General features: G+C 39.7%; 5 protein-coding genes across 8 annotated transcripts; 2 read left to right on the plus strand and 3 right to left on the minus strand.

Moving 5' to 3' along the window:
- Nucleotides 1-947: 947 nt before the first annotated feature.
- LOC6900491 (ATP-binding cassette sub-family A member 3-like) lies at nt 948-6,643 on the minus strand. Of its 3 annotated transcripts, none has more exons than XM_033384774.1 (13): nt 6,375-6,643; nt 5,700-6,161; nt 5,469-5,612; nt 4,202-5,401; nt 3,351-4,144; nt 2,901-3,277; nt 2,701-2,826; nt 2,481-2,636; nt 2,299-2,425; nt 2,092-2,235; nt 1,378-2,034; nt 1,211-1,297; nt 948-1,140 (listed from the first exon to the last, which is right to left on the minus strand). In XM_033384774.1, the coding sequence occupies exons 2-13, from the start codon at nt 6,123-6,125 to the stop codon at nt 966-968; spliced, it is 4,413 nt and encodes a 1,470-aa protein (XP_033240665.1). In that variant the 5' UTR covers nt 6,126-6,161; nt 6,375-6,643; the 3' UTR covers nt 948-965. The 3 variants fall into 3 exon arrangements, with proteins under 3 accessions (XP_033240665.1, XP_033240664.1, XP_033240666.1); XM_033384773.1 differs by having other exon boundaries at nt 5,700-6,273; XM_033384775.1 differs by having other exon boundaries at nt 4,202-5,612; nt 5,700-6,273.
- A 278-nt stretch (nt 6,644-6,921) lies between these two features.
- On the plus strand, nt 6,922-7,680 carry LOC6900492 (protein BFR2). The gene is made up of 2 exons (XM_002134846.3): nt 6,922-7,246; nt 7,313-7,680. Exons 1-2 carry the CDS (start codon nt 7,105-7,107, stop codon nt 7,615-7,617), a joined length of 447 nt encoding a protein of 148 aa, XP_002134882.2. The 5' UTR covers nt 6,922-7,104; the 3' UTR covers nt 7,618-7,680.
- Nucleotides 7,681-8,161: 481 nt separating this feature from the next.
- On the minus strand, nt 8,162-13,891 carry fwe (Calcium channel fwe). 2 transcript variants are annotated; one of them, XM_015187344.2, is made up of 5 exons: nt 13,738-13,891; nt 13,389-13,512; nt 11,383-11,590; nt 11,183-11,290; nt 8,162-8,640 (listed from the first exon to the last, which is right to left on the minus strand). In XM_015187344.2, exons 1-5 carry the CDS (start codon nt 13,738-13,740, stop codon nt 8,487-8,489), a joined length of 597 nt encoding a protein of 198 aa, XP_015042830.1. In that variant the 5' UTR covers nt 13,741-13,891; the 3' UTR covers nt 8,162-8,486. The 2 variants fall into 2 exon arrangements, with proteins under 2 accessions (XP_015042830.1, XP_001353421.3); XM_001353385.4 differs by lacking the exon at nt 8,162-8,640 and adding an exon at nt 9,354-10,927.
- A 633-nt stretch (nt 13,892-14,524) lies between these two features.
- Nucleotides 14,525-16,755, plus strand: CkIIalpha-i1 (CKII-alpha subunit interactor-1). Its single transcript, XM_001353386.4, has 2 exons — nt 14,525-14,757; nt 14,824-16,755. Exons 1-2 carry the CDS (start codon nt 14,632-14,634, stop codon nt 15,874-15,876), a joined length of 1,179 nt encoding a protein of 392 aa, XP_001353422.3. The 5' UTR covers nt 14,525-14,631; the 3' UTR covers nt 15,877-16,755.
- Nucleotides 16,200-23,816, minus strand: DCP2 (decapping protein 2). Its single transcript, XM_033384776.1, has 5 exons — nt 22,851-23,816; nt 21,111-21,946; nt 20,796-21,014; nt 19,991-20,740; nt 16,200-19,928 (listed from the first exon to the last, which is right to left on the minus strand). The coding sequence occupies exons 1-5, from the start codon at nt 22,984-22,986 to the stop codon at nt 19,332-19,334; spliced, it is 2,538 nt and encodes an 845-aa protein (XP_033240667.1). The 5' UTR covers nt 22,987-23,816; the 3' UTR covers nt 16,200-19,331.
- Nucleotides 23,817-24,256: the final 440 nt, after the last annotated feature.

Here is a 24,256-nt window from a genome sequence, read left to right on the forward strand (position 1 = left end):
CGATAGGTGGCCAGGGCTGAGGGCGACGCGCCATCTAGCGGAAGTCCAGGGAGGCTCGATGGTGTATGGTGACATCGGGGGGAGCTGGAGCCGTTACTGAGGATATAAGGAATAGAATAGGATTAGTTATATGTATTAGTAAGGGAAAAAGGGATAAATAGGAGTGAAAATATTAGAAAACGTGGATTGGATTATGGAAATCGTGGAGCGTGGAAGGAAGAGTAACGTCGAGAGTTGAAATTTTGTGCTTAAAACAAAATTTTTGAAGTGAGTACAGAGAAAGGCGGGCGTGCAAATAGGTTGTAATGCAGGAAATTTTACTCACAGCCGGCAAGGAATACAGCCACCAAAACCGGGCCAGAAGGTTTCCTGGAGAGAAACACTGGAGTTCGAGAAAGTCGACGGCAGAGAAGAAGACTGTCCAAGGGGAACTACCCAGCCATGGGGTCGACAGCTAGCCGGCATTGCCCCCTGGGAAACAAGCCAAGTGTAACATAGTTGGTCCGTTGGAGAATTTTATTGAGGGGGACGAAACTGGCCCTTGTACATTCACGGACCTAATTTCACAATAAAGGTATGTTGTGGCCATTTTACATTCGACTTTGCTTAATAAATAACTGCAAAAACAGTAATGGAAACTAATGGGAAAGGCATGCAGTGAGAGCGAAATATTTATATATACATAGATACATATATATACATCCACTTTGCTGTCCTGTTAGGCTAGGAGCAGCAGATCAAATGTTACAACTTATTGAGGAGGCTTCGATCGATAGATGGGAGAATTGCTTAAGGACGAATAATGCCACTAATTTTGTATGTTCCTCCCTGATGCTATATCTGGCTTCGCATTAAAGTTATCAAAGTCTAAGTCATAGCACCATTACCGTTATACCGATATTTTTGTCCACTGTGCATCGATAAGAAGACAATTTATGTTACAGTTATTCTTATTAAATTATCATTTATTTAAGAATTCGAAAATTTTGAGCAACAAAGGTTAGTTCCATGTTTTCGTGTTTTAAAAGGAAGTCCGAAATAAAAAGCCCGTGTCGGTTTTGCTCTATTATTTTGAAGGCATCGGCGAGTGGAATCGTAGTGTTGTGTATGTAATATAAAAGATCTCCTTGCAATTCCTCTCTGCAGAAAAACAACAAAGCAGGAAAAATATTTACAGAAATACACAGAAATCGGAATAGGCAATACTTACAGCAAATAAACGCTTTTAAAAGTGTGCAACAGGAATGTTGTTATGTTACTAACTATTTCTTGCTCGCTTGGTTGCAATCGTACATTTCTGTAAGAAAATAAATGAGCAAGAAGCGTATTCGGAATAGGCACCAATAAATACAATTATTCAAAAAAAGAATGGCCTACCTTACACTTTGAATTATCGCATGAGGTCTGATTTTTACCATTAGAATCAGTCCCGGCGTTAAACTATTTCGAAAACTTTCAACAGACCCGATTCCAACCACCTTTCCCCGTTTCAGCAATGCCATTCGATTGCATAGAGATTGAAAATCTTCTATGTTGTTTGAAGACAACAATATTGTGCTGCCACATTCGTTGACACTCTTCAGCACATCCAAAACATCCGATCGATGGGCCTTCTCCACTCCAGCGGTTGGCTCATCCAAAATGATAAGTGGCGGTGTTCCTATCACTGCTATTGCTGTGCTAAGCTTCCGCTTATCACTGACCGTATACTTCTTGGATGATTTTTGTAAGTGCTCCCGAAAGTTAAGGTTTTCGGCCAGTTCTTCGGATACTTCTCGCACTTTATCCGATCTTATGCCACGTATAAGACAGAAAATTTTTAAATTTTCTCGACCCGTAAATTTGGGCTCAAAATAATCCTTTTGGGGACAGTAGCCCATATATTTGTAGGCCTTGTATCGGTTTATTTTTCTATTGTGAACGTCGATTCCTTTGACTAGAACTCGTCCCGAAGATAGCATGATTTCCGATACAATTACCTTGTTAATACTAGTCTTTCCAGACCTCTCGCCAACTAATCCAAGAACATCCATTCTATAAAGAAAAACAAGAGATTCGAAAACCATATATTAAATTAGTAGATGTACTTGCGGCTTGAGTCCAATTGTGACGTCTTTGACTGGACTATTCTGGTAATTTACTACAACATTTTCCAAAAGAAGAGTATGGTTTCTCAGCTCATTTTGGGTCATTCTCTGCAAATCGCAATAATCGGTATATTCGCCACCTGTACGTCTTTTAGAAAACATTATATTGGTATCTAAAAAAACAAAGAAACTTTGCAACTATAATTCTTACCTTTTTCGTCTCTTGCAAAAGGATCCACGCGCAAGAAGCAAGAGCAGGATATAAAACAACATAGATGCGCCGATCAGTGCCAATATGTATGGAAGTCCAGCGATCACGCACCAGTGGGAGTGGACCTCTATGAGCTATGCAGTAAGTCATGTGTAAACCAGACATCGACTCCAAGCACTCACCGCATCCTTGAAATTTTTTGTCGTTTCTTCCTTCACAGACTTTAAGCGACGATGCCTCAATACAGATGGCATGGACCAACGCAATGGCCGCATATGTGGGTATTATATAAAGGAAAGCAAATTCTTTTTCCGGAACAGGCCACTCGAAGGGTATGGCTGGAACGGTAAGTGGAATGGACTGTCAAAGAAGCAACCCCAATATATTAAGATATGTACTAACCCAATATAAACAATAGTACTACAGGTATAATCCATGCATACATAACTCGTGCGAAGAATTGCATCAGCAAGTATAAAAATAGTAGCAGTGCAACACTAAAGAGAATCAAGGCAAAGGCATAGGCAACTAAAAATAGTTGATAATTGAAATAGTTATTATACTGGAATATCAAAAATGTAAAACCCCCTATAAAACATTACCTGTTTCATTGTCGAAACTCTTTTGCAAAAGAAGCGTCATCACGATTACAAGCGATACGGAAAATATCGAAAGCAAAAACCAGTCAAAAAGCAAGTGGACCAGCCAGAATGTTGTCATATTAATGCCCTCCACTTGCTGCAATAGCTTGAATCCGATGCGACGCTCCCTGACAATGAAGGCGGCAAAGAACCCGCTGAAGATACTTATGCACAACAGATTCAGATATAAAGATCCACTCTCGAAACAATCGATCTGACGGATTGTGGAGTTTTCACTATATTGAATTGACGGATAGGGGTGATTGTTAAAGGTTATGGCTTTCGTACGAGTTTCCATCTTTGCATTAGCATCACTGCAAAATAGATCCAGAAATTCACTGAAAGAATTTACAATAATTAATATGCTGATCTATGATTTACATATGATAAAATTAGCTTCGAAATATTCACCTGTTTGCCAAGTATCCTATTAGGGCGGCTGCCACTGCTTCCGAATGTAAAAATTTTCGGCTGTAATAGATTTGATATGCGCATTTGTTTATTTTTATACCAAAGACATAGACATTATTTAAGATATCTGCTTTTGTGTCCAAGTCTTTCGCTGATATATCCTGTGTTCTACAGCCAGTTATTTTCCGCTTTAAGAGGCCTATAAGTGGATTCTCATCGTTAAAGTCTCTGACAAAGGCCACCCGGCATCTTGGTCCATATATATCCAGCTTTAGCGGCAGCCGGTCCTGAAATACAAAATCCATGCCTGCGTGCGAACGGTATTTGTCTGGAATTGGCCAACTATAAGAGTATCTTTGCAGCGCCGCAGCTCCCAATAGCATCAGAAAAAAAAGCATAAAAAACACCAGAAAATTATGCTTGATTTGATAGAACTTTTTAAGTAACATCGCACGCCATTGATTGAGGCACAAATTACAACCATATAATAAACATTCATCGGGTTCGGGGGAGCCTCCTACACAATTTCCCCTGCTACTGTCGGCGCACGGCGAAGTGGCCTTCACAAATTTATTTATGATGGGCGTTGTGCCAATGCCAATGGCGCCCATATTGAAACAATTGGCTCCACCCTCCAGCTCCTTAAGCAAAGGCACAATGCTACGGCAATAGGATTGCGGTATGCTGTAGGATATTTCAAATGGTTTATCCGAGGATGCCGTAGTCTCTGGTATGTATGATGTTATTAACGATGTTATCTGTGGCTCTTCACATACCTCCCCTTGCGAACAGACCTGATAATTAAATGCAAAATACTAGAATACAAAGTATCGATACGTATTGATTCATACCAACTGATATCCAGAACCATGCGTGTTTTTTAAAAAGGTGGAAGTGCCATTGAACAGCAGGTTACCATCGCATAGAATAGCCAAACGGTCGCCGAGAACATCAGCCTCTTCGATATGGTAAGTTGTGATAATTAAAGTCCTACATCGTTTCTCCGATTGTAACAGATCCCACACCAATCTTCGTTCACAGGGCTCCAGGCTCTCGGTGGGTTCATCTAATACCACAATCCGCGGATTGCCACAAAAGGCGCAGGCCACAGATAATCTCCTCCTGTCGGCCGTGGATAAGCAACGGCCTTTCACATCCCTAACTTGCCAGAGCTCGAGGGCTTTCAAATACCTGGCCGTGGAACGAACTCTTCCATGTGCGCTAGTGCCCCGCAGAGCATAGAAGATGTACATGTTCTGCTTAACGGTCAAATTGGCAAATAATGGATTATGCTGTGGCGAGAGTCCCACCAGAGTTCTGGTCGATCTCGCAATATCTCTATCGTCAATTTTTACCGATCCCGACTGGGGGGGAATGCTGCCCGAAATGGAATTGGTAATGGCGGATTTCCCAGAATCTGATAGTCCCAATATAGCCGTGATCTGATCATCATACATATTCATGGCGAAATTTGTCAGAGGCGGCTTTCCTTTGTGACTCCTTTGACTCAAAATGAGCGTCTGCACAACGGCTGGGGACATTTTGCGAGTTCTTTGAGGGTTTTGATGATAGCCCAAGGAATCATGATCTCTGGAAGATCTGCGAAACATCGAAGCTCCGTAGCGTCCCGGGCAGCATAGCTCTGCTAATGAGCACAACACCAGAGAAATGAATGCTCCCATCAGCATTATGATGGGAATTAGAGCAAAACTATCCAGAAACTTCCCTCTTAAGAAATGATTCCATTGAAGCCCCGTATTATCGTACTTTTCATAGTAAAGTATTTTCCGAAGGCCAGTTAAAAATCCAAATTGGAAAGACACGCATAACGGATAGAGCAAGGCTTTGCTCCCGGCATGCAAAAACATATATAATATAAAAAAAATTATCGAATAAAACACAATCATAAAGGCAGCTAGGGCTGTATCTTGAAATAAACTATAGATAAGAAAACAAAAGCATATGGCGCACACTGTCCATATGGTAAAAAAAAACCAAATGGCTGTGAAGCTCGAACAGTTCAAAATGTTACCATTTTTACAAATCGGCGCCTAAAAAAGGAAACGAATTATGGACTCAAGCATCTGTTCTTTGTGTTCCAGTAGATGGATAGCATACCGTAAGCAAGAAAACAGTTAATAAGTTAATCACAGTCGCCAAAATAAAGGCAGAACAAAACCAAGAGAGATATTGGATGAACCGATTTGCACTGGAAATTCTCATCAAGTCATTTAGCTGCTTGGTCTTTTCTTTTTGCATAAGCTATTTAAAAAAAGAGAAAAGTAAATACACTTAGGTGGATAGTCCTATCCCAAACTCTCAGAAGAAAGCTTTTCTTTTCTTACTTACCATTACCAGACGAACGAATGGATAAATGTAGAGAGAACTCAAATAGAATGGCAATATATTCACCAGACTAGTACCCAATGGGTCGAGAATTTGGGGATCAAGGAAATCGTTATACGTCGCATCGGAAACAAATGGCTTTGATGTAATCGTTATGCCATCGTCCTTGAATTTTTTGGTAATATTGCTTACAGCTGGATATGATAGAAATGCCACAATGGCATACATTATTTGTAAGAATCCTTCATTCATATAGATCGGCCGGGGCGTGTTCACTTCGTGTCTAACTTGGTTGGTATACCACAATTCAGTTGGCATCGTTCGAAGTGCACTGGGAAATCGTATGGTGATGTCCGTATCATCCTCGACATCCTTCACCTTCCAAATAATACCGCCCAAATAGTTTCCGTTTATAAGCTTATTTTCCATATCACCTTCAGAGCTGATACGCTCAACAGATCTCAGCTTTAGGACATTAAATAGTGCTGACTTTAGTGGCTCTACTATATAATCCTTGTTTGTATACAATAAAAGTACTTTTTTGGGAGTGTATTCGGCTATCATCTCCATTAAATTACTACATTTTTCAGTTTACGATTAAAACAATTAGGACAATCAATCAGAGAGAACATCAAAGGAGCCGAATTTTGAAAGATAACTAAAATACTTGGAACTTACTACAGTGGACTGAGCTTTACATTATCCCCAAGAGTTCCATTTCGTCGCAAGAAACAATGCGAAGAATTCTCTTGATTTACAGTGCATCTCAAGTGAACCAAGTGTATCATTAGCAGCGGCAGTAACATGTACATTACCATCTCGCATCTTGTATAGCTCCGAAAGTTCTTCAGAACTAGAACACATAATTGCGGTGCCATAACGAATCAATGCAAAAATTAATGTATAAGTTTTTATAAACTAAAGTTCTTATATCATGACATACTACGCTCGGCTTGTGTATTTATTTAAACTTCAAAACTTAAGCTACAGGCAGTCTTCTGTATCACTTGTGGGGAGGGGAGTGTCCTGAAACACAACAGACCAAACTTCAACCATAAGAGATGCCAAGGACGAAGCTAAGTAAACTGAAGATAGCATAATCTTTTACCAGAAATAAATGCATTTTTGTAGAAATATATCTGACGGCCCTTCTCCATATACCATTCCAGGAATTCCCACATACATTTGCAGCTTGAAGGTAATTTAAATTTATCTGAATCGATAGCCTAGACCAAATGTCTACATCTTGGTAGGTCCAAGGGTAAGTCCCCAGAATTACTGGCCTTGTATTACTCACCCCACCCACTTCTGAGAGCTTAACCAAACATTTGATTAGTTGTTTTAATTCCGAATTTGAGGACAAGTGACGTAGTTGATATTGGGGTAGACACATGATAGAACATCTGTTATGCCAAATAATTGGCACGGCATTTGCCAAAAAAATTTTACTACAAAAGGGGCCCCGAACAGATCAGTCAGCATCGAAAGCACTACAAGCAACAACCAAACACTAATCATGCAGTCCAACAAAGTTCTCTTCCTTGTCTTTGGTGAGTTGAATGAGGGATTTCCGAACCACAGGAAGGAGTTAACTCATATCTAACCTTATATTATAGGTGTCCTGGCCCTGGTCATAGCCGCTAGCCTATCCTCTGAGGCTGTGGAGCAGGATAGCGAAGGTATCAGTGATCGTCGCTATCGTTGGGCTTCGGAAGAGGACAACTCCGAGGACTCGGAAGACTCAGCTGATGCCGAGGACGATCAAGATCAGGGAGATCAGGATGATCAGGGTAACAATTCTGATGAGGATGATCAGGGTAACAATTCTGATGAAGATGGCGAGTGGGAAGAGGAGATTATCGAATACGTACCAGCCGGAGAGTCCTGGGAAGATCTGGAGAATGGATCTGATGAAGCTTAAGCTTAAGCTGACTTAAATTTTTATCAATATTTTTTTTTTAATTTATAACTATGTATACATGTTAATTAATTTGTTATTATGAAGAATCAACCAATTAAATATGAAATCCATTTAAATCTACATATGTATGTATATGTTTTTGGGGTATTCAATTTCCCCAATTCTTTTCCCATGCTTTCCGGTAATAAGAACCAGACTTTGGTTTTGTATAATTTATTTTATTTAACATAATTTAAAGTATGTATAATTCAATTTTAATATGGTTCACATACAATATTTATAGTTTGATTTTGCATTAATTTAAACATTTTAGTATTATGCATTTAAATATATTTTTAAGGTATATATTTAAACTATGACTAAACATAAATTTTACACGATTCTCTTGCCACGCCTACCACCTCGCTAGTGATGTCGTCCAATAATTTATTTCTGCAATTTCTACTAAGTTGAAAACCATAATTTTGGAATGATGGGACACAGGCAACACAATAAATAGATAGGACACTGAAATACGAGAAATACTTAAAAAAGGGGGGGAAAAAAAAATAAAAATACATTCGTACATTTAATACAAAATAGTTTTTACATCTGATCTGATATATCTTGAATTGCTCTAGAATGAGAGATCAGAGCTTATTGATCTGATTAACATATGTATGTGTATATGTTTCTTTTATTTTCGTTTTTCCGGACGTGTGTTAAGTCATTGAATAATTGGGAATTGCACTTCATTATTTAAATTGCCTGTTGATCTGTTGATGTTCTCTATGTAGTAGTTTTGCCCCTCAAATGTTGCGCGTTCTGAGTCTTTTTTTCTCACGGCACACCCCAGCTCTCCGCAATCCGCATTTCTATCCGTTTCACAATCACACATTGCTGTCCGTTCCAACGGCCCCGGTGAAGGAGAAGGGCTGGGCATTGTTCACAATCCCCGCCCTGTCGTTGGTGGTCGACGCGGCTGTGCCATTGCCTCCATAACCAGTTTGTTGTGCAGCTGCCCGCATATCCTCGGCGGATGCTCTGTTTACGAGTAAGTAGACAAAAGGGTTTTATAATTGTTTAAACAATCTTCAAAACTAAATCTATAGTAGAAAAATGTAAGAAATCAAATGGAGATTAATCGGAATTTATGTGCTCAACTAGGGAAGTGTGTGTGTGTGCTTTGTGCCTACGTAGGGAAACCAAACAGTATCGTTTAAAATTATTCAAAATTGTATACAATAATTTTTCAATACAACAAAAGATCGGGTGCTACAGTTACAATTTGTCCAAAATCAACTCAAAATGTACATAAAATAACTACTTTCGAAAGTTTTTAAAGTTTATCTACTCACTAAAAAAACATACATATAGTACGCTTAAGGACATCCCGACAGTTGAAAGATGTACATAATTTACAGAATACCACATTTTTAGTGGGTTTGCATTGCAACTGTCGCGCTGTCATTGAAACGCACTGTACTATATTGATAATTGATTACATTCATAAAAGCTTATACAAATTTATTTGCCTTTTGTGATTTCTTGGAGGCAGCACAGTGTTTAACAGCAAGCTGTTTCAGCGTGTTTCATATTGTTCATGTTGTTGGCTATCGGTGCTGCAGTTGCTGTAGGCCAGTCGTTGTTATTAGATTTAACTGCTCTTGGGCTGTTCTTGGACAGTTTTTTGATGTGACGTGTATTAGATCTTTAGTCTGATACTTGATTAGGGCCCAAAAAAAAAAACATTTACATTACATATTTCATTTTTAGTGTTGCCGTTCATCGATTTAACATATTTTCAACAAATTTATTTAATTTATTCAACTTTTATAATTAGTTCAGGTGAGATTTCTCTGTTTGCTTGCGAAGGCTCTATTATTAACAAGTTCTGGCGAGTATTTCTTAAATGTTTTTTCATACTTAAATCACTAAAAAGTTATGATTAAATAAATATAAAGTTTAATGTAAAAATTTTGGAATGCATTTTGAAAGGAATTGTGCCCACAGGGCTATCCCAAAAAAAAATAATACCTTTCTATCAGACTTGAACAGTTTGAAATTTTGGTTGTACATATATAAAAATAATAATAATATACAAAAAACATATATTTCTAGCTCATGAGAAATTATACGAAGCTCGAAAAAAAAAACAGACGACCTGAATTCTAAAAGGCAAAATGAACGAATTTACAACATTTAAAAAACACAAACGTCATATGTATGTATCCCCAACTTGTGTACACTATATATATTATATAGAAATTGTATATTTTGTATATTTTTATATGTCTAATGCTTGATTATGATCAATTTCAATTTCAATTTCAATTCGCGGACTATCTTGTGAGCAAAATCAATTCTCAAATAACGTTAACATTTTGTATTTCCTGTTTTACATTCAAGCAAAGCATATCATATCTCGAGTTAATACTTTTTCTGAGTTGTACATATTGCTCTATAGGTTGTTCTTTCTTGATTCTCACTTTTTATAGTATTATTTATATTTGTTTGATTCTTGTGTGTGTTTGATTGTGTTTAAGCTGTGTGTGTGTGTGTGTGTGTGTGTGTGGAAGCTTGTGGTTTCTGTTTTTAAATAAGTATTTCTTTTGTTTGCATTCTCGGTTATCTTTCAATATAGTTTCTCACTAAAAATATATGCTTGCTGCACTTTCGACATAATATGTAAGTATCAATGTATTCCCTTCAGTATTTTCTCTATGTACTATATGTATAATATATTTAACTGTAGTTTTTAACAACACCAACCGTTCGACGAAAGACATTTAAAAATGGAATACGAATTACATGCACAAAGGGGACAAAGACAATGGGGCCAAAATGACGAAAATGCATTTGCCCCAAAAAACACTTTGGTTATTAACAAACGTTTGTTTCAACAACAATTACATATGAGAATTTCGTTTCATTTCTTTTGTATTTTGGTGGGGTGTTCTTCTGTATTCTTCTATATTCTCAGATGCCCTCGGTAACGCTGCTCTTGCTCCGCTATGATATCCGCTATGATCTGCTTCCCAATCAATTTCTTGTAGCTTTTTCTTTGCTTCTAGTGGAATGGACTGGACTGTATGGGTGTGGGTGTGGCTGTGGATGTGTGTGTGTGGCTGGTATGTCTTTTGGAGTGTCGTAGAGTGTGGTTTGGCAGTTACTAATATCGCAATTAGGCATTTATGTGGGACGCCAGACATCGGGATCTTCCATGAGTGTGATATGCTGATCGCCGCCCATTTGCATTTGACCTCCCACCTGACCGCCGGCCATCTGTGTGGGCGATGTGGCGGCAGCGGCCATGTCCTCGCGCGAAGCTCTACATAGCGTATTGTGTATCGTAATTGTATTGGTTTTTGTTTTTGTTTTTTTTTTTTTTTTTAAATTTAAGCATTATCACAGTGGTTAGCACATTGAAGGAATATAGAGAAAACATTGGTTTCGATTAGCAAAAATGCACTTGGCCAAGTTCTAACTAAGTTCCCGCTCTAACTTAGAAGCTAAACAGATCCAGCGGATCAATCGAATCCTGCAGATCCTGCAGATCCGATCCCCTCTGGATCCTTATACTCACTTCTTGCCTAACGCCATCATGGCATAAACGGCGCCGGTTGCAAAGATGAGGCCACTGCCGAATAAGCTGGCCAGACCGAAGCACATGAAGATTGGCGGAACGGCCAAGCTATATGGAGAGACAATTACCATACCATACCATTAGACATATGTACATATGTATGAACATTGTTCATGCATTTCATTTCATTTGATACTCACGCGCAGTATAGCCCGGCCCGGAAGTACATGGGCTTGGCATCCACCTTATCCGCAATGCCGTTCACCTGCTCGATGCACACAAAGCAGCAGGGCGCCTCCAGAACCATGACTATAAAGCCGGCTATCATCTGGATAATGCCCGCCACCAGGCAGGAGACACTGAGTGTGATAATTGAGAGCACATTCCAGAGCCCAAAAAGAATGGCAACTAAAACGACAGCAAACGTCAATGAAAGTAACAAACTAATACATGAACAAATAAATATAAATAATTAAAAGGCGTTCCCCAATTCTACTCTAAATGAAATGCAGATATGACCACATTTTAATCTCAAACGCCCACTAAAAATATGGCCCCATTATCTTACCGAATCGCTTCACAAACGAAACCCATTTGGAAACGAAATCTAATCAACATCGCTGACTCATTCGTGTGCCAATTTTTCGCTTTTATTTATAATAATAATACACAAAAGTAACAACAACGAACCAGTCCAGCCACAGAAGCGTGACAATTTGCTGAAAATAGTGGGTCGAATTGTTAGAAGCGACTTCAGAGTCAGACTTCAGAGTACGGGCAGTTGTACATAGTATGTTATGTTCCCATTTTGTTGCTTTAATCTCTAGTTCTAGTTCTAGTTATGATAGCGGAATAAGAGCTAAAAAAAATTACATTCAAATATTTTATCAGCTGGTTTTTTTTTTTGATAAAAATCTAAGTAAACAAGAGCCAAACAAACAGCTCTCTGTGTGATAAATGAATAGGAAAACATTGCGAAAGATCGTGTTTTCTTTTAAGTACAGCAGAGTGTAGTATAATTTTAATCAGAATTTCCTTGGGCTTCTTGAGCTTATCTCAAAAAAAAAGGAACTGTGCTAGAATTTCATGATCTATGTACTATGTACTTGTATGCCTTTTCTCCCTTATTCTCTCTTTTCGCAGTTTCGTTTTACTTTGAAGCGTAATGTGATCTCAGCGCTGAGGTTATTGCGGTTCATATAGCTCGTCAAAACAGATTCAACGGAGCAGATTCGGATGCTGTCCGAACCGGCATAAAAAAAAAACATTTATTAATTATAGACTTTTGGTTTTAATTTACAATAAAACCAAAAGCCAAACTGGTTTATGGGTGCAGAAGCCGCACGAGTGGAGTGGATATGCATACATATGTATGTATGTATGCACATATGTATGTATTTCTGCTACAAATTTGTTGAGTGTGGCTGGCTCTTGTGTCCCGATAAAGTCCCCCCAAATCGTTGAATGGAACTCATATCACAAAATCCCACTGCAGAGCCAGAAGAAATCATTGAGAAAAAATAAAAGTTCAATGTCATTGCAGAGAGGGAGAGGTTAAAGCATAGCGCGTAACAAAGAAAAAACGCAATCAGGCGTAATCAAGTGAAAGCAGAGAGCGAGAATACGGAAGAGAGAAGCTCTCGCTCCCGTCTCCGCCCCCGCTCCCGCACTGCAGTGCACTGCACTGTAGTGCTGATAATAAAAAAAGCATGCAAAATTACTGCTGAATGAGCAGAGAAAATTGCATTCTCTATAGTAAATGTACAATATCGGGAATAAAAATGGAAAAGGACGCAAGAATAACGAATTAAAGCGCCAAACTTGACACAGAAAAAGCTCCTTTGACCCTGTTTGTCTCTTTCTCACTCTTCCACAGCCCCATACCCTCATATGAATCTATACAAATTTCTGTATCCTTTTGTTGCGTTTCCTACTACTGCTTCTTCTGCTTCTTCATTTCACTGTTATGCTGCCTTGCTGTTGTTGCTTTCTTTCTTCCTTTATCAATGTCAGAGCGTGCGTATTGTGGGAGGCGATACACACACACACACACACACACACCCACAACCACAGGGACACACAGAGAAGCAAACGTAATAGCAACAACAAAATGTACACAAAAATCGATGCCCAATATTTTTGGGGCACATAATCTTACATGAATTGGCTGTTCTAGAGTTAAATTTAAGTGCTAGTTAAAACTTACAAAAGGCGGCCACAATGCCCAGCAATCGACTGCCATATTTGAGATACCAAGGCTGCTCCGGTCCGCCCACGGGATCCTGTTGATTTGGACGCGCCAACAGCCCCGTGATTTTTTCCGCAAATGACTATGCACATTAAAAAAAAAACAAAACATACAATATACAATTAAGATAATTGGAAAAAATCGAAGCAGCACAATTTGTATTGTGACGCGGCGGCCGCTTCTTTACCACGCACACACGCGACCGACACACACACTCACACTCACGAAAACACAGGTGAGGCTCAATATTCATTTGCATTGCAAAGGAAAATTCTATTAACTCATGTGGCCACTATCATTTACATACCATGTTTTGTTTTGCAATAAATTTTACTTAAACTAGATGGAAAAGTATTTATTTTATGCACTTTTCACGTCACAGGGAGACAGAATTTGTTGTACTTTGCGTTCTGGGTAGAGCTGGCAAAGCATCGATAGACCATGTGCCTCGATTTTTCGCAACATCGATTTTTCGTGCAACCAAACCATCGATGATTTTTAGCCGATAAGCGTAGAAGGTACTAAGTATAGGTTCGACGAATATATTTTTTTATAAATTCGATTCTATCTTTAAAAGTAATCGAAAAATCGTTTGTAGTCATCGATGTTGTTCCAGCTCGCTCTAGTTCTGGTGCGATGGATTCCATTTCCCGTAGGACGAACGGAAACTTTACAAATTGCGTTCAAATTGCAAAGATAACTCTATTGAGTTTAGAGAACGAGACTCTAACAGCCTTATTATAATTTGCTAACTGACTAACAGCAAAAACAGAGACAGATTTATGCGAGAAGAATGCATTGAGAGCGAAAAACATTTGTTCGTCAGCTTGGCTTTCCAGCTGCCCCCGGACAGAAATGATCGACTGTTACATTTGTCTGTGCAATTTAGCCGGTTGGCGGAATAGCCGATCGATAGCCGGAAGATGTGTCTGGAGACGGCTAAGAACACTAATTTTGCCTTTTGTCTCTCATGCTATCGCTCTCTTCTCAGCAAAGTTATATTATAAGGCAATAAGGCAATTAATCATAGTCCTTATCGATATTTTCAAAAATAATGTTCCGAAATGATCGATAGTGGTGATAGTTTACATCGATGCAGTCCGATAATGATTTCATCGATTATGTCGATTGTTTGTGCGTCGATTGTTCTGCAGTGTGATTTTCTCTAATTTCCGTAAAAGATTAATTTAAAAACCAAGTCATGGATGCGGGACGACCGTGCCTATTGTGCCAGGACAACCTGGCGGTTGGCATTAAGCTCGAAAATGAAGTGATCGAAAATTCAAAGGAACTACTGGAAAAGCTGGTCGTGTGGTACAACATTGATGTAAGCACCTACGCATTGCCATAAATACACACATACATATGTATCATCCCTGGAATTCTTTCATAGGCTTGCATTTTGGGGAAAAAGTCTTGCATATGTGAGCCTTGTTTAGGACATGTGCTCGACATGAGCGCAACACTCCGGCGTTGGACCGCAGCGCAATCAAAGACGGCCCCATCTGAAACCTTTGAAATTACGATTAAGGAGGAAAACCCCCTGGAAATAGATGGTTGGGAGAACATTGAATTGATGCCCGAACAGACTCTTCCTGTTTCCCCAGTATTGGAAGAAAAGAAGGAGCTTTTGGCAATCGTTTCAACAAAAGCTGCCACCGTAAAACCATCCACTGAAAACTTCGCCATTGCAGTACGGTACGATGGTCTTATATTGGCCAAATTTTACAGGAACAGTACCACGGCGACCAAAATTATTTGCACCTGTTGCAACGTCGAGTTGAGTATCATTTCCCACATTCGAACGCACAGCTTAATGACTCGTGCAGATCCCCGCTACATTTGTCGGAGGTGTGACAAAACATTTAACAGTCCGAAAAAGTTAAAGGATCACGAGAAGACCCAGAAGCACAACACCATCTGGAGTCGTTCAAAGGGCTTTGACTTTCGTTGTGTGGAATGTGGGAAAGTCTTCGATCGCTACCATGGGGTCGTACAACACGCCTCTTTCATGCACATCACCAATAGGTTCTACTGCACCTTTTCCAAGTGTTCGTATACCTTCGATAACAAGGCGGAATTGGACAAGCATTTGAAATCACACGAAGTGCCGGTATATCATGCCTCACCATTGTATGTGTGCCATTTGCCCGACTGTGGCCAGTCGTACTACCTGGAGACTCACTACAACAAGCATATGAAGACCTTTCACGGAATGTACGTGTGCCCACATCCCGGTTGCGGCGAAGCTATCAGCCTTTCCAGCCAAGCCCAGCACGCTCAGCTTCACTCAAAAGACCAGAATGGGAAGAACCCTTCTAAGCAGGGTGAGTTTCTGACGATAGAGAATTCGTTTCAGCGGAAACGTAGATACTCATATTCTCCGCCCAATGACAATAATAGGGGCCACTTCATAAGCCTACCAAAGCAGCTAACATTAAAATAAAAATGTTTAATTGTAAGAAAATAATCATTATCCTAAATACGCTCATATGTACATATATATTTGTGAAATATATATTTATTCGGTTGAAAAAAATAAAAGAGAAGTGATGTAATCATCGACGTACCGGCGATGATTTAAAATCGAAAACATAGATGGTCCCCACTAAGAACCAAATGAACTAGTTCTTGTCAATTTTAAGTAGTTACTAAGTAGACGGATAATGCCCGCGATTAAAAAATGAATATAAATGAAGCTAGACACGGCTATCCACTTTTGCTTACCAAATGTCTGAGGAAGAAGACGAAAAATAAAAAAAGTGATCATTAAAACTTGATACATCAATTTATTGCCGGAATTTTGGGTGGGGAGGGGGCAGGGAAAATATTGGGGAATATATTATGCCACAAATAAGTTACTTGATTTGATAATCTTTACGTTACAATTGTTCTTGATTGGAGATTTAAGTTTGTTTTATATTTTCTTGGTTTTGGTTTAAAGTCTACAAATTGGGTTTTTGATATCGTATGATTTATAAGGAAGTGCTGGCACCAGAATAGATTTGTAGCAAACGGATGGTTATCCTTCACGGGGATTTCTCTTACTAAGTTCCAGTTCACTCTGCCAATCTATTCAGGTCTGGAGTCTAGGACGCACCTTAAGTTCTCGTTTTGGACGTGTTGATAGTGGTTCTTTGTTCACTTTTTCGGATAAAATGGTCTAAAATGCATAACAATTTCAGTTTAGAGCGAGTCCTCGATTTTTCTTTAGGCTTAATGGTGGCGCGTCCATCACCACTCGCATTAATTAACTTTTGTTTATCCAGGGTCCCATTCATGATGGTTACATATTGCTATGGTATGGGTATGCTTGTTCAAAAAATAAGTTAAAACGAACATCAACTATAGTATTGTTTTGGGATTTTGGAGCAGCACACACTTTTTGCACACTTAAAATTATAAAGATTATGTTGTTGCTTAAACAAACTTTCCGTTTGACTCGAATGAAATGTTTCAGTTTGCATTATATTTGATTTTTTTTCACAACGAAATTGTACAACAATTAATTTGCTTTGCTTTCTCTCCTTTTTAGTTCATTTCCCAAGCTTTGTTAACAAAGTTCTTATTTTGTTTATAGTTTGATATTCATTGCTTGCTGAATCTTTGATGGTTTGGTTGTTTCTTTCTTGTATTTTTGTTTTTTTTTTTTGTTTTGTTTGTTTTGTTTTTTGTCCCAGACAAATGTCCCACGTAATTAATTGTTTCTTGTATAGGAAAAAAGTAAAAAAAATATAAAATATCAATACTAAAAAAATTATTGCCAATTTCATAGAACATTTGTCGGGGGAAGGGGAGTGTGGAAACGCAGTTCCGTTTCAGAAATTAAAGTAAAATCATAGGATATTTCGTTTTTGTTTGTTTGTTTTTTGTACAATGTTATCCAAATCCAAATTAAAAGAATAATTGTTTAAAACAAATTTGAAGCTCAAAATGTAAACATAAAAAATACAAATTAATATGGCTTTTCAAAAAGCTTTAAAGGTCAAATTTTAGAAATTTCTAAGCAAATGCAAATTTTTTGGATTTTTTGGTTGAAGTTACAGAATTTATCAAGCGAATTATAAGCAAAAGGCCATCTTAAGGGGTAGTTTTTCTAGCTTTTCTTGTTCTTGTTCTCGTTGTTTAGAGTGACGACCGCGTGTGGAGATGGAGACGACTCTGTTTAGTGGCTTAGTCTAAAGATATACGCTAATAGGCAACAGTTTCACACATTGGAGACTATGTATGCTTGGTGGAGAGAACGAACCGAACCGAACCGAATCGTTGGACAGGCTTCGGACATGCTTATGAATTATAGGAAACTTGGCTTTGTAGAAAACTTGAACGAAGTCTACGATACGTTATTATCAAAAGGCTTAACACACACATATTTCATGAAGGTATCTTTTCGTTTCGTTTCGCTTCTGATGTGTCTGCTGGTTCTCCTCCTCCTCCTCCTATCACTTACGCACTAGTGGCTCACAAAAATATACATCATCCTCTTCTGATCCTTTACAAATCGTTTAAATACTTTTAAGCGTCCTTCTATATGTTTTAATCATTCAAATTTAAACTAATTTAAATTCGTTAAATGTTTGTCAATCATCAACATCCATTCACAGCATTGCATCCCCGGCGCAACATTACGCTTGGGCTGTTCTTATTTATTTTATTGGTGCTGTGCCTATTGCCTTGCCTGAAGATATGCCTCATAATTGCCCCGCATTGTGGGTCGCTCGAACGCTCAATCAATGGCCTCCCATTCTGTCTGTCTGTCTGTGTCTGTTCTTTCGCTGGTTTTAAGGGGCGCAATTTCGTTTGATTGTTTAAAAATGTCCTCTCTCTTCGTTCGCTTATAAAAGTTGTTTGTGGTTGGTTGCACGTAGTAGCTAGCCGTTTTGTTTTGTTAAGATCACAATTGTGCTAAGAAATACGATATCACAATTTAAATATTTACATTGTTATTATTTGTATTCTTTTCTACACATCTTTCTCTTAGGTGGGGGGTGGGGGAAGGGGGCGGGCAGTATAGCGGCCCAGAAATTCCAATTATTTCCCTTGCCCGCAAACACGATTTTCCCCATAAATTTCATCCATCAGGTGAGTCGTTAAAGGACTTCAATAAGAATACTTGCACAGCAACTGGGGCAAAACTTTCGGTGTGTGTGTGTGTGTGTGTGAGTGTTTTAGGGCGTATTAAAGCTACGCTTTAGTTAAGTTTAGTTTGTTGGTTTTGTCTAAAAATACGTTTAAACGCCGCACACGGCTCGAAGTAGGGGCTTTGTTCACGCACACAATAAACGTTTAGCTGTTTAGCTTCCACGGCAAGGACTCTTAACAATATTCATAGTAATTAGTAATTGTGTATTGTATTGTACTTCAATCTCAATGTCGTCTCTTTTGTGTCCTTGTCCTTGTCCATGGAATAAACTAAGCGCTACGTTACGTGTGTGCTGAGCGGAAGACTCGAGTTTTTGGTATGAAAATCATTTCATTTTTCATGCCTGCTGTTCCCTATATAATGTTGAATATATATATGTTAGGTATATATATATATGTGGAAAAGTGTGATTTCTCCTGTGGGAGATCATTAAAGTTCTTGAAGCTTACACGATACATAGTCTCCAAAGCCTAGGACTAGACATGATTAGTTGTCTATTGAGTGTTGGTACGTTGTTTAAGATTTAGTTGTTGTTTTTTTATAACAAATGTGTACTTGTTAAATGCAATTGGCATGCTTTCTTTCTTTCTTTCTTCCTGGCAGGGTCTCTTCTCTTTAGCTGTCTCTCTCTCTCACTCTCTCTCCTGTCACAAAGCATCCAAAAATATATCTTATTCCCTGTAATCTGGCCTTTTGCTTGAAAATGCATTCAATCAGAATTTTTATAGAATAGAAGGAAGTAAATAGTGTGAAAATGTTTAGCAAAACACATTTTCTATCCAGTTTTTGGTGAATGTAAAATTCGTCCACGAATTAAAGTTGGGCGTAAAGTCCATCGGCCCTAAAGCAGGCGTGCCCACGCCTACCTGACTTTGATGCTGCTGTTGCTGCTGCAGCTGCTGCGACGGCTGCTGAGATTGGGCTCGCTTCAGAATCCTCAAATTAGTGCCCGAGGGCATGCGCTGCAGCTGATTGTGCTGCTGCTGCGATGGTCCTATGGTTGGGGATCCCTCGAAGTTCAGCGAAACCGATGCTGGCCGTGGACGTGGCTGTCCCGCTGTTGGTGTCTTTTGCTGAGCTGCCGCCGCAGCCGATAGCATGGCTATCAAGTCCATGCCCGTTGTGGGTTGTTGCTGTTGTTGTCCCAGGCTCTTCTTGACCAGCAGCTGCGATTGTTGTTGCTGCTGCTGCTGCTGTTGCTGATGATGATTTCCTTGCTTCTCATTTTGCACAACCTTGGGGCGCAAGCCCTGCATTAGTTGCTGTTGCTGCTGCGCCTGGTGTTGCTTCTGCAACTTGGCTGCCCTCAGTAGCTGCTGTTTCTCCTTTCGTATCAAATCAAAGGAGCTGACCACCTATTGAAGGGATGTTGCAAATGGATTAGACAGTTGAATAAAAGAGATTGCTAGTGGATTACTTTGTCATTGCCATGGGACACCTGCTGCTGTTGCTGCTGCTGCTGTGCATCATTTTGACTGTGGCTATGGAACAGTTGACGCTTCGATGATATAGCTGCTCCAGCACTTCCTCCTCCGGGAGTTGTGGCTGCCGGAGTGTGTGTTGCCGTTGATAGTGGCGTGGTTTGATTGCTGCCTGCAGCCCCATTTAGTTTATTGCGTTTGTTGCTATTGCATATGTTCATGGTGCCTGTGGTGTTGGCCGATGCACAAGCCACCGGCCCGGAGGAACCGGCACCCGGTTTTCCATTGAGATTATTTAATTTGACACCATCCAAATCCCCCATGGACTTGTGTCGCTGGCGTCGCGAGGCAGCAGCATCCTTCTTGCAGCTGCCACTCCCATTGGTCGGCGATGCGGCTTTGGGACTTTGCTGACCAGAGCATTTGCGTCGACGGGGTCCGATGCCAGCCTGACGCTCACTTACCCACTTCTTGAGGCGCTTAACAAAGGGTATAATCATAAAGAAGGAATTGGCATTCTTGCCCAGTTTGGCTTTCGATATGGCATCATTCTTGTTGACCGGCAAATCATTAATACGGAACCAGTCACAGCATTTGATCTCGTTGCGTGTGCGCGGAGCGAACTGCGTGTCCATCGGTATATTCCGCACGACATACAGCCGCGTATATTGATAGTTGATAAAAGCCTCAATATAATCATTGGCATCGATGATGTCGGTGATGTCGAACCCAGTTTCCTCGTAAACCTAAAAAGAAGAGAAATCAATTAAATTGCCATGTTTATTCCACACAAAAACTCACCTCTCTTGTTGCACAATGTGCTGGATCCTCGTTCTCATTGATTTTCCCCTTGGGAAAGCCCCACGAGTTGCGTGCGAAATAGGACTGCACTAGCAAGCAATGATTGTGATCTTCAGACACCAAAATGGCACCGTATGTGGGCACCGACATCTTGTAGTTCTTCCACTCTTGCAGTATTTGTTCCACAGTGCCAAAATGTTTGTTCAGGAAGGGAATGTGCTGTGTGTGGCAACATAAACGATTCGATTGGCATTAGATGGATATGTAATTGGAGGGAAGGGCAGGGAAGAGAAGGGAAGGGAAGCAAACACTCACTTGGAACAATTGCATGGCAAACTGTTTGATCCCCACCGCTGGTAGCTTCCGCTGTACAATCGTGGGCACACCATCTTCATTCACTTCGGGGGCACAAAAGAAATCCAGATAGAACCAATGGGCCAACTCGATTTGAAAGCATATTCTTATTAGATTGTTTAGCTCCATGTCCGGTACATTGATTATAAATCTACTGGCCAGATCATCAAGTATATCGGACGGAATTTTCGATTTCTCTGGCAATTTAATGCTGGACGCCTTTACGGATGCTAAGCTTCCTATGGTTCCTGTCGCTGTTCCTGGGGCTCTCCTGCTGCTGCTAGTGCTGGTCCCGGCCACAAGTACATCTTCGGAGGAGGAGCTGCCATAGGAGGAGTTCGTTGATGTCGATGAGTGTGTGGATGATATGGATGAATCGAGGCGTTGCTTCTGCGCGCTGTTTTGTTGCTGTTGCTGCTGCTGCTGCTGTTGTTGCTGTTGCTGCTGTTGTTGCTGCTGCCGCTGTTGTTGTTGCTGCTGCTGCTGCTGCTGCTGGTGTTGCAGGTGTGCATGCTGATACTGCTGCTGATGCTGTTGCTGCTGGTTCTGTCTTTTCTTCTCGATGGTTATGGGGGGCGTGGGCTGTGTTTTGGTAAAAACTGCTCCATTTTTAAGCAACCTATTTAATACATCATTCTCAGGTTGAATTTCGTCGAGGTTTCGTCGTTGTTGTTCAGTTAGCCTGATGGCTGCCCCACTATTGCTGCTGCTGTTGTTGTTGTTGTTATTATTATTATTATTGTTGATATTCAGCACTTTCTGAAGCGTCAGCGAAGCGAGCAACGCCAGATTGTTGACTTGAAAACATAAGGGGAAAAAACCAAATTAAACCTCTAGAGATAAGCAAAGGGCAAACAAATACTGACAATATGATAGCCCCCAAGGAGTGCTGGTTGGTATTTTTTGTATTCTAAAAATCTTTATAGAATTTTATTCAAGTTTCTGCAAACTTGATCTGCGGGGAACTCCCAGAATTTTCAGTGTTTGATCAGTCAATTTGTTGTTTGATTTTACTTTTGACCGCCAAAGTCTGAGAGCTCAAGCCGGAGCTTTCTGTGAACCAGAGTCAACTGTTAACAGCCAGGATAGGATAGGATAGGATAATATCGATCATCGGTCATCGCTCAGGGGTGCCAGGGGTGGACAAGTAGCTATTAAATATGTACATAAGTACGACCTTTAAATTGTTTGTTGCCATGCTGTCTACTCCGTTCGTAAATATGTATGTACTTATGTCGCAAATGGCTACGGGAGCACCTTGGCAAATTGCTGACTAATCGGCTGGGCAATGATCTGCGCCAGCGTAAATTGCGCAACAGCATTAAAAAAAAAAACAAAAAACTATTACTATTTGCATTGTTATTGTCACTACACTCCGTTGGCCTCTAAAAGAATTGAAAGAAATATGGCTGTCTAGCTCGGTTCAGCGACCTCCTCCTCTAAAAGTGTTGCAACTCGCGGGCGACTGCGCTGCGCTGCGCTACGATGCGCTGCACATGGACACATACAAGTACATAGATTGTACTACTCTGCATACATGCATGGAAAACTACTGGCAGACAGAGGGAGATAGAGAGTTGTAGCGAAAGAGGAGTTCACCCAGGGACAAGCAGAATTGTATAATCTGTGCAATGTTTGCTTTATTTTGATTATGACTTTGTTGTGAATCTATTCTGGGACATTTTCGCTTATCAGCCTTACCATTATCGTTTTCCTTGCTGCTACTGCTTCTGCTGGTTCGGCTCTCGCTCTCGTAGGCATATGTGGACGAGGCAGAGGCTGAGACGGCAGCGACGGCGGCAACGGCTGCGTTGCTAATCAATGGTGCGATTTCCATAATATTTCGATATCAAACTGATGCGCAGTGTTTGTTTATGTAATACACTTTTGTTGAATTTTTAGGGGGGCTGTCTTTTGCGCAAAATATTTCTTATTTGTTTGTTTGTTTGTTAATTCACATTTGCGTTTCTCCCCTTCTCAGTCTCTCTCTCAAACACGCTGTACGTGTGCAAATGTGAGTGTGTGTGTGTGTTTTTGTGTGGATGTGTATATAAGTGCGCTGCTTATGAGTTGGGTGTGTTTGTGTGTGTGGCTGAATATTTTCTGTGTAAGCGTTTTGTCACGTACTTTTACAACAGCTTTGTTTTTGTAGTAAATATGGCTGCCAAGTTTTGAAAATTTCTGCAGTCTTTTGCTTTTGTCGCACGAATTTCAATTTCCAATGCAATTTTGGTGTCCTGCTAACGATTCTTTTACATTCTTTCGCTATTGTTCTATCGTTTGGTGTTGCTGTTTGCTCAACATTTTCTGCATTTGTTATTTTTGTTGTGTTATTGTGGAGAGCCATCCACAAATATAGGTTCGCTCCACTTCAGGCGAATGAAAAAACTCGTCGCACGCACACAGACACACTTTTGGTTTTTTCACGTACTTTCTACTTGGTGGTGTCGCACTAGTTTTCCTTATTCAATTCAGTTATTATTATATGCAATGCAATCCGCGACCTGTATTGATTTATTTACACCCTTGCACTTAAATGTAGTAACTATTTTGTAACTTTAAAAAAGGTTTTTTTTACAACTTCTGGAAAATCGCTTCCTCGTCAGCGTCGCGTAGTGTGACCGCGGATTTATCAATAAAATAGACCCGTCTGCCTCTCAGAAATATACCGAAATACAATTCTCATTTTCAAAATATACCGTAAAACAAATTTATTTTTTGTTGTTTTTTAATTATTTTTTTCCATATTTTTAATAATTTGTTTTCATTGTCTACTTTTTTATTGTTTAAGAATAAACTCGAAAACAGAAAACAATGAAAATAGTATGAACTGCTTATATATTAACGAACATATACATATACCTTGACTAGCGGGCTAGTTTAAAAAGTGATTCCTCACCACAGGGGACGATGTCACCTAGTAAATTAAGTTAAGACAGGTGTATCTGTCATTTTGAAATAAATATGTATTTATTTATTATTTAATTTAATTTATTTGGTGAAAATTGCTGTTGACTTTTTTGTTTAAACCTTATTTCAGACACAATCCAAAACAACGGGGTCCATAAATTTAGCCATTCTTGTAGAAAGAGACGTTGTCGACTAGT

The sequence above is a fragment of the Drosophila pseudoobscura genome, chromosome X, assembly GCF_009870125.1.
Source record: "Drosophila pseudoobscura strain MV-25-SWS-2005 chromosome X, UCI_Dpse_MV25, whole genome shotgun sequence".
Classification (NCBI taxonomy): domain Eukaryota; kingdom Metazoa; phylum Arthropoda; class Insecta; order Diptera; family Drosophilidae; genus Drosophila; species Drosophila pseudoobscura.

Excerpts from the sequence above, each read along its gene's own strand:
- LOC6900491 (XM_033384773.1), bottom strand. The coding sequence starts at position 6,574 with ATGGCACCGCAATTATGTGTTCTAGTTCTGAAGAACTTTCGGAGCTAT. Across the intron at positions 2,637-2,700 it reads AGTACTATTGTTTATATTGG|CCATACCCTTCGAGTGGCCT; the intron begins GTTAGTACATAT and ends TTACCGTTCCAG. Across the intron at positions 2,426-2,480 it reads CAAAAAATTTCAAGGATGCG|AGGTCCACTCCCACTGGTGC; the intron begins GTGAGTGCTTGG and ends CATAGCTCATAG.
- LOC6900492 (XM_002134846.3), top strand. The coding sequence starts at position 7,105 with ATGCCAAATAATTGGCACGGCATTTGCCAAAAAAATTTTACTACAAAA. Across the intron at positions 7,247-7,312 it reads AGTTCTCTTCCTTGTCTTTG|GTGTCCTGGCCCTGGTCATA; the intron begins GTGAGTTGAATG and ends CTTATATTATAG.
- fwe (XM_015187344.2), bottom strand. Across the intron at positions 11,591-13,388 it reads GGGCATTGTGGCCGCCTTTT|TTGCCATTCTTTTTGGGCTC; the intron begins GTAAGTTTTAAC and ends CTGTCGTTTTAG. Across the intron at positions 8,641-11,182 it reads ATGATGGCGTTAGGCAAGAA|AGCATCCGCCGAGGATATGC; the intron begins GTGAGTATAAGG and ends ACTCGTAAACAG.
- CkIIalpha-i1 (XM_001353386.4), top strand. The coding sequence starts at position 14,632 with ATGGATGCGGGACGACCGTGCCTATTGTGCCAGGACAACCTGGCGGTT. Across the intron at positions 14,758-14,823 it reads TCGTGTGGTACAACATTGAT|GCTTGCATTTTGGGGAAAAA; the intron begins GTAAGCACCTAC and ends ATTCTTTCATAG.
- DCP2 (XM_033384776.1), bottom strand. The coding sequence starts at position 22,986 with ATGGAAATCGCACCATTGATTAGCAACGCAGCCGTTGCCGCCGTCGCT. Across the intron at positions 21,947-22,850 it reads CAGCAAGGAAAACGATAATG|TCAACAATCTGGCGTTGCTC; the intron begins GTAAGGCTGATA and ends TATGTTTTCAAG. Across the intron at positions 21,015-21,110 it reads TTGCCATGCAATTGTTCCAA|CACATTCCCTTCCTGAACAA; the intron begins GTGAGTGTTTGC and ends TGCCACACACAG.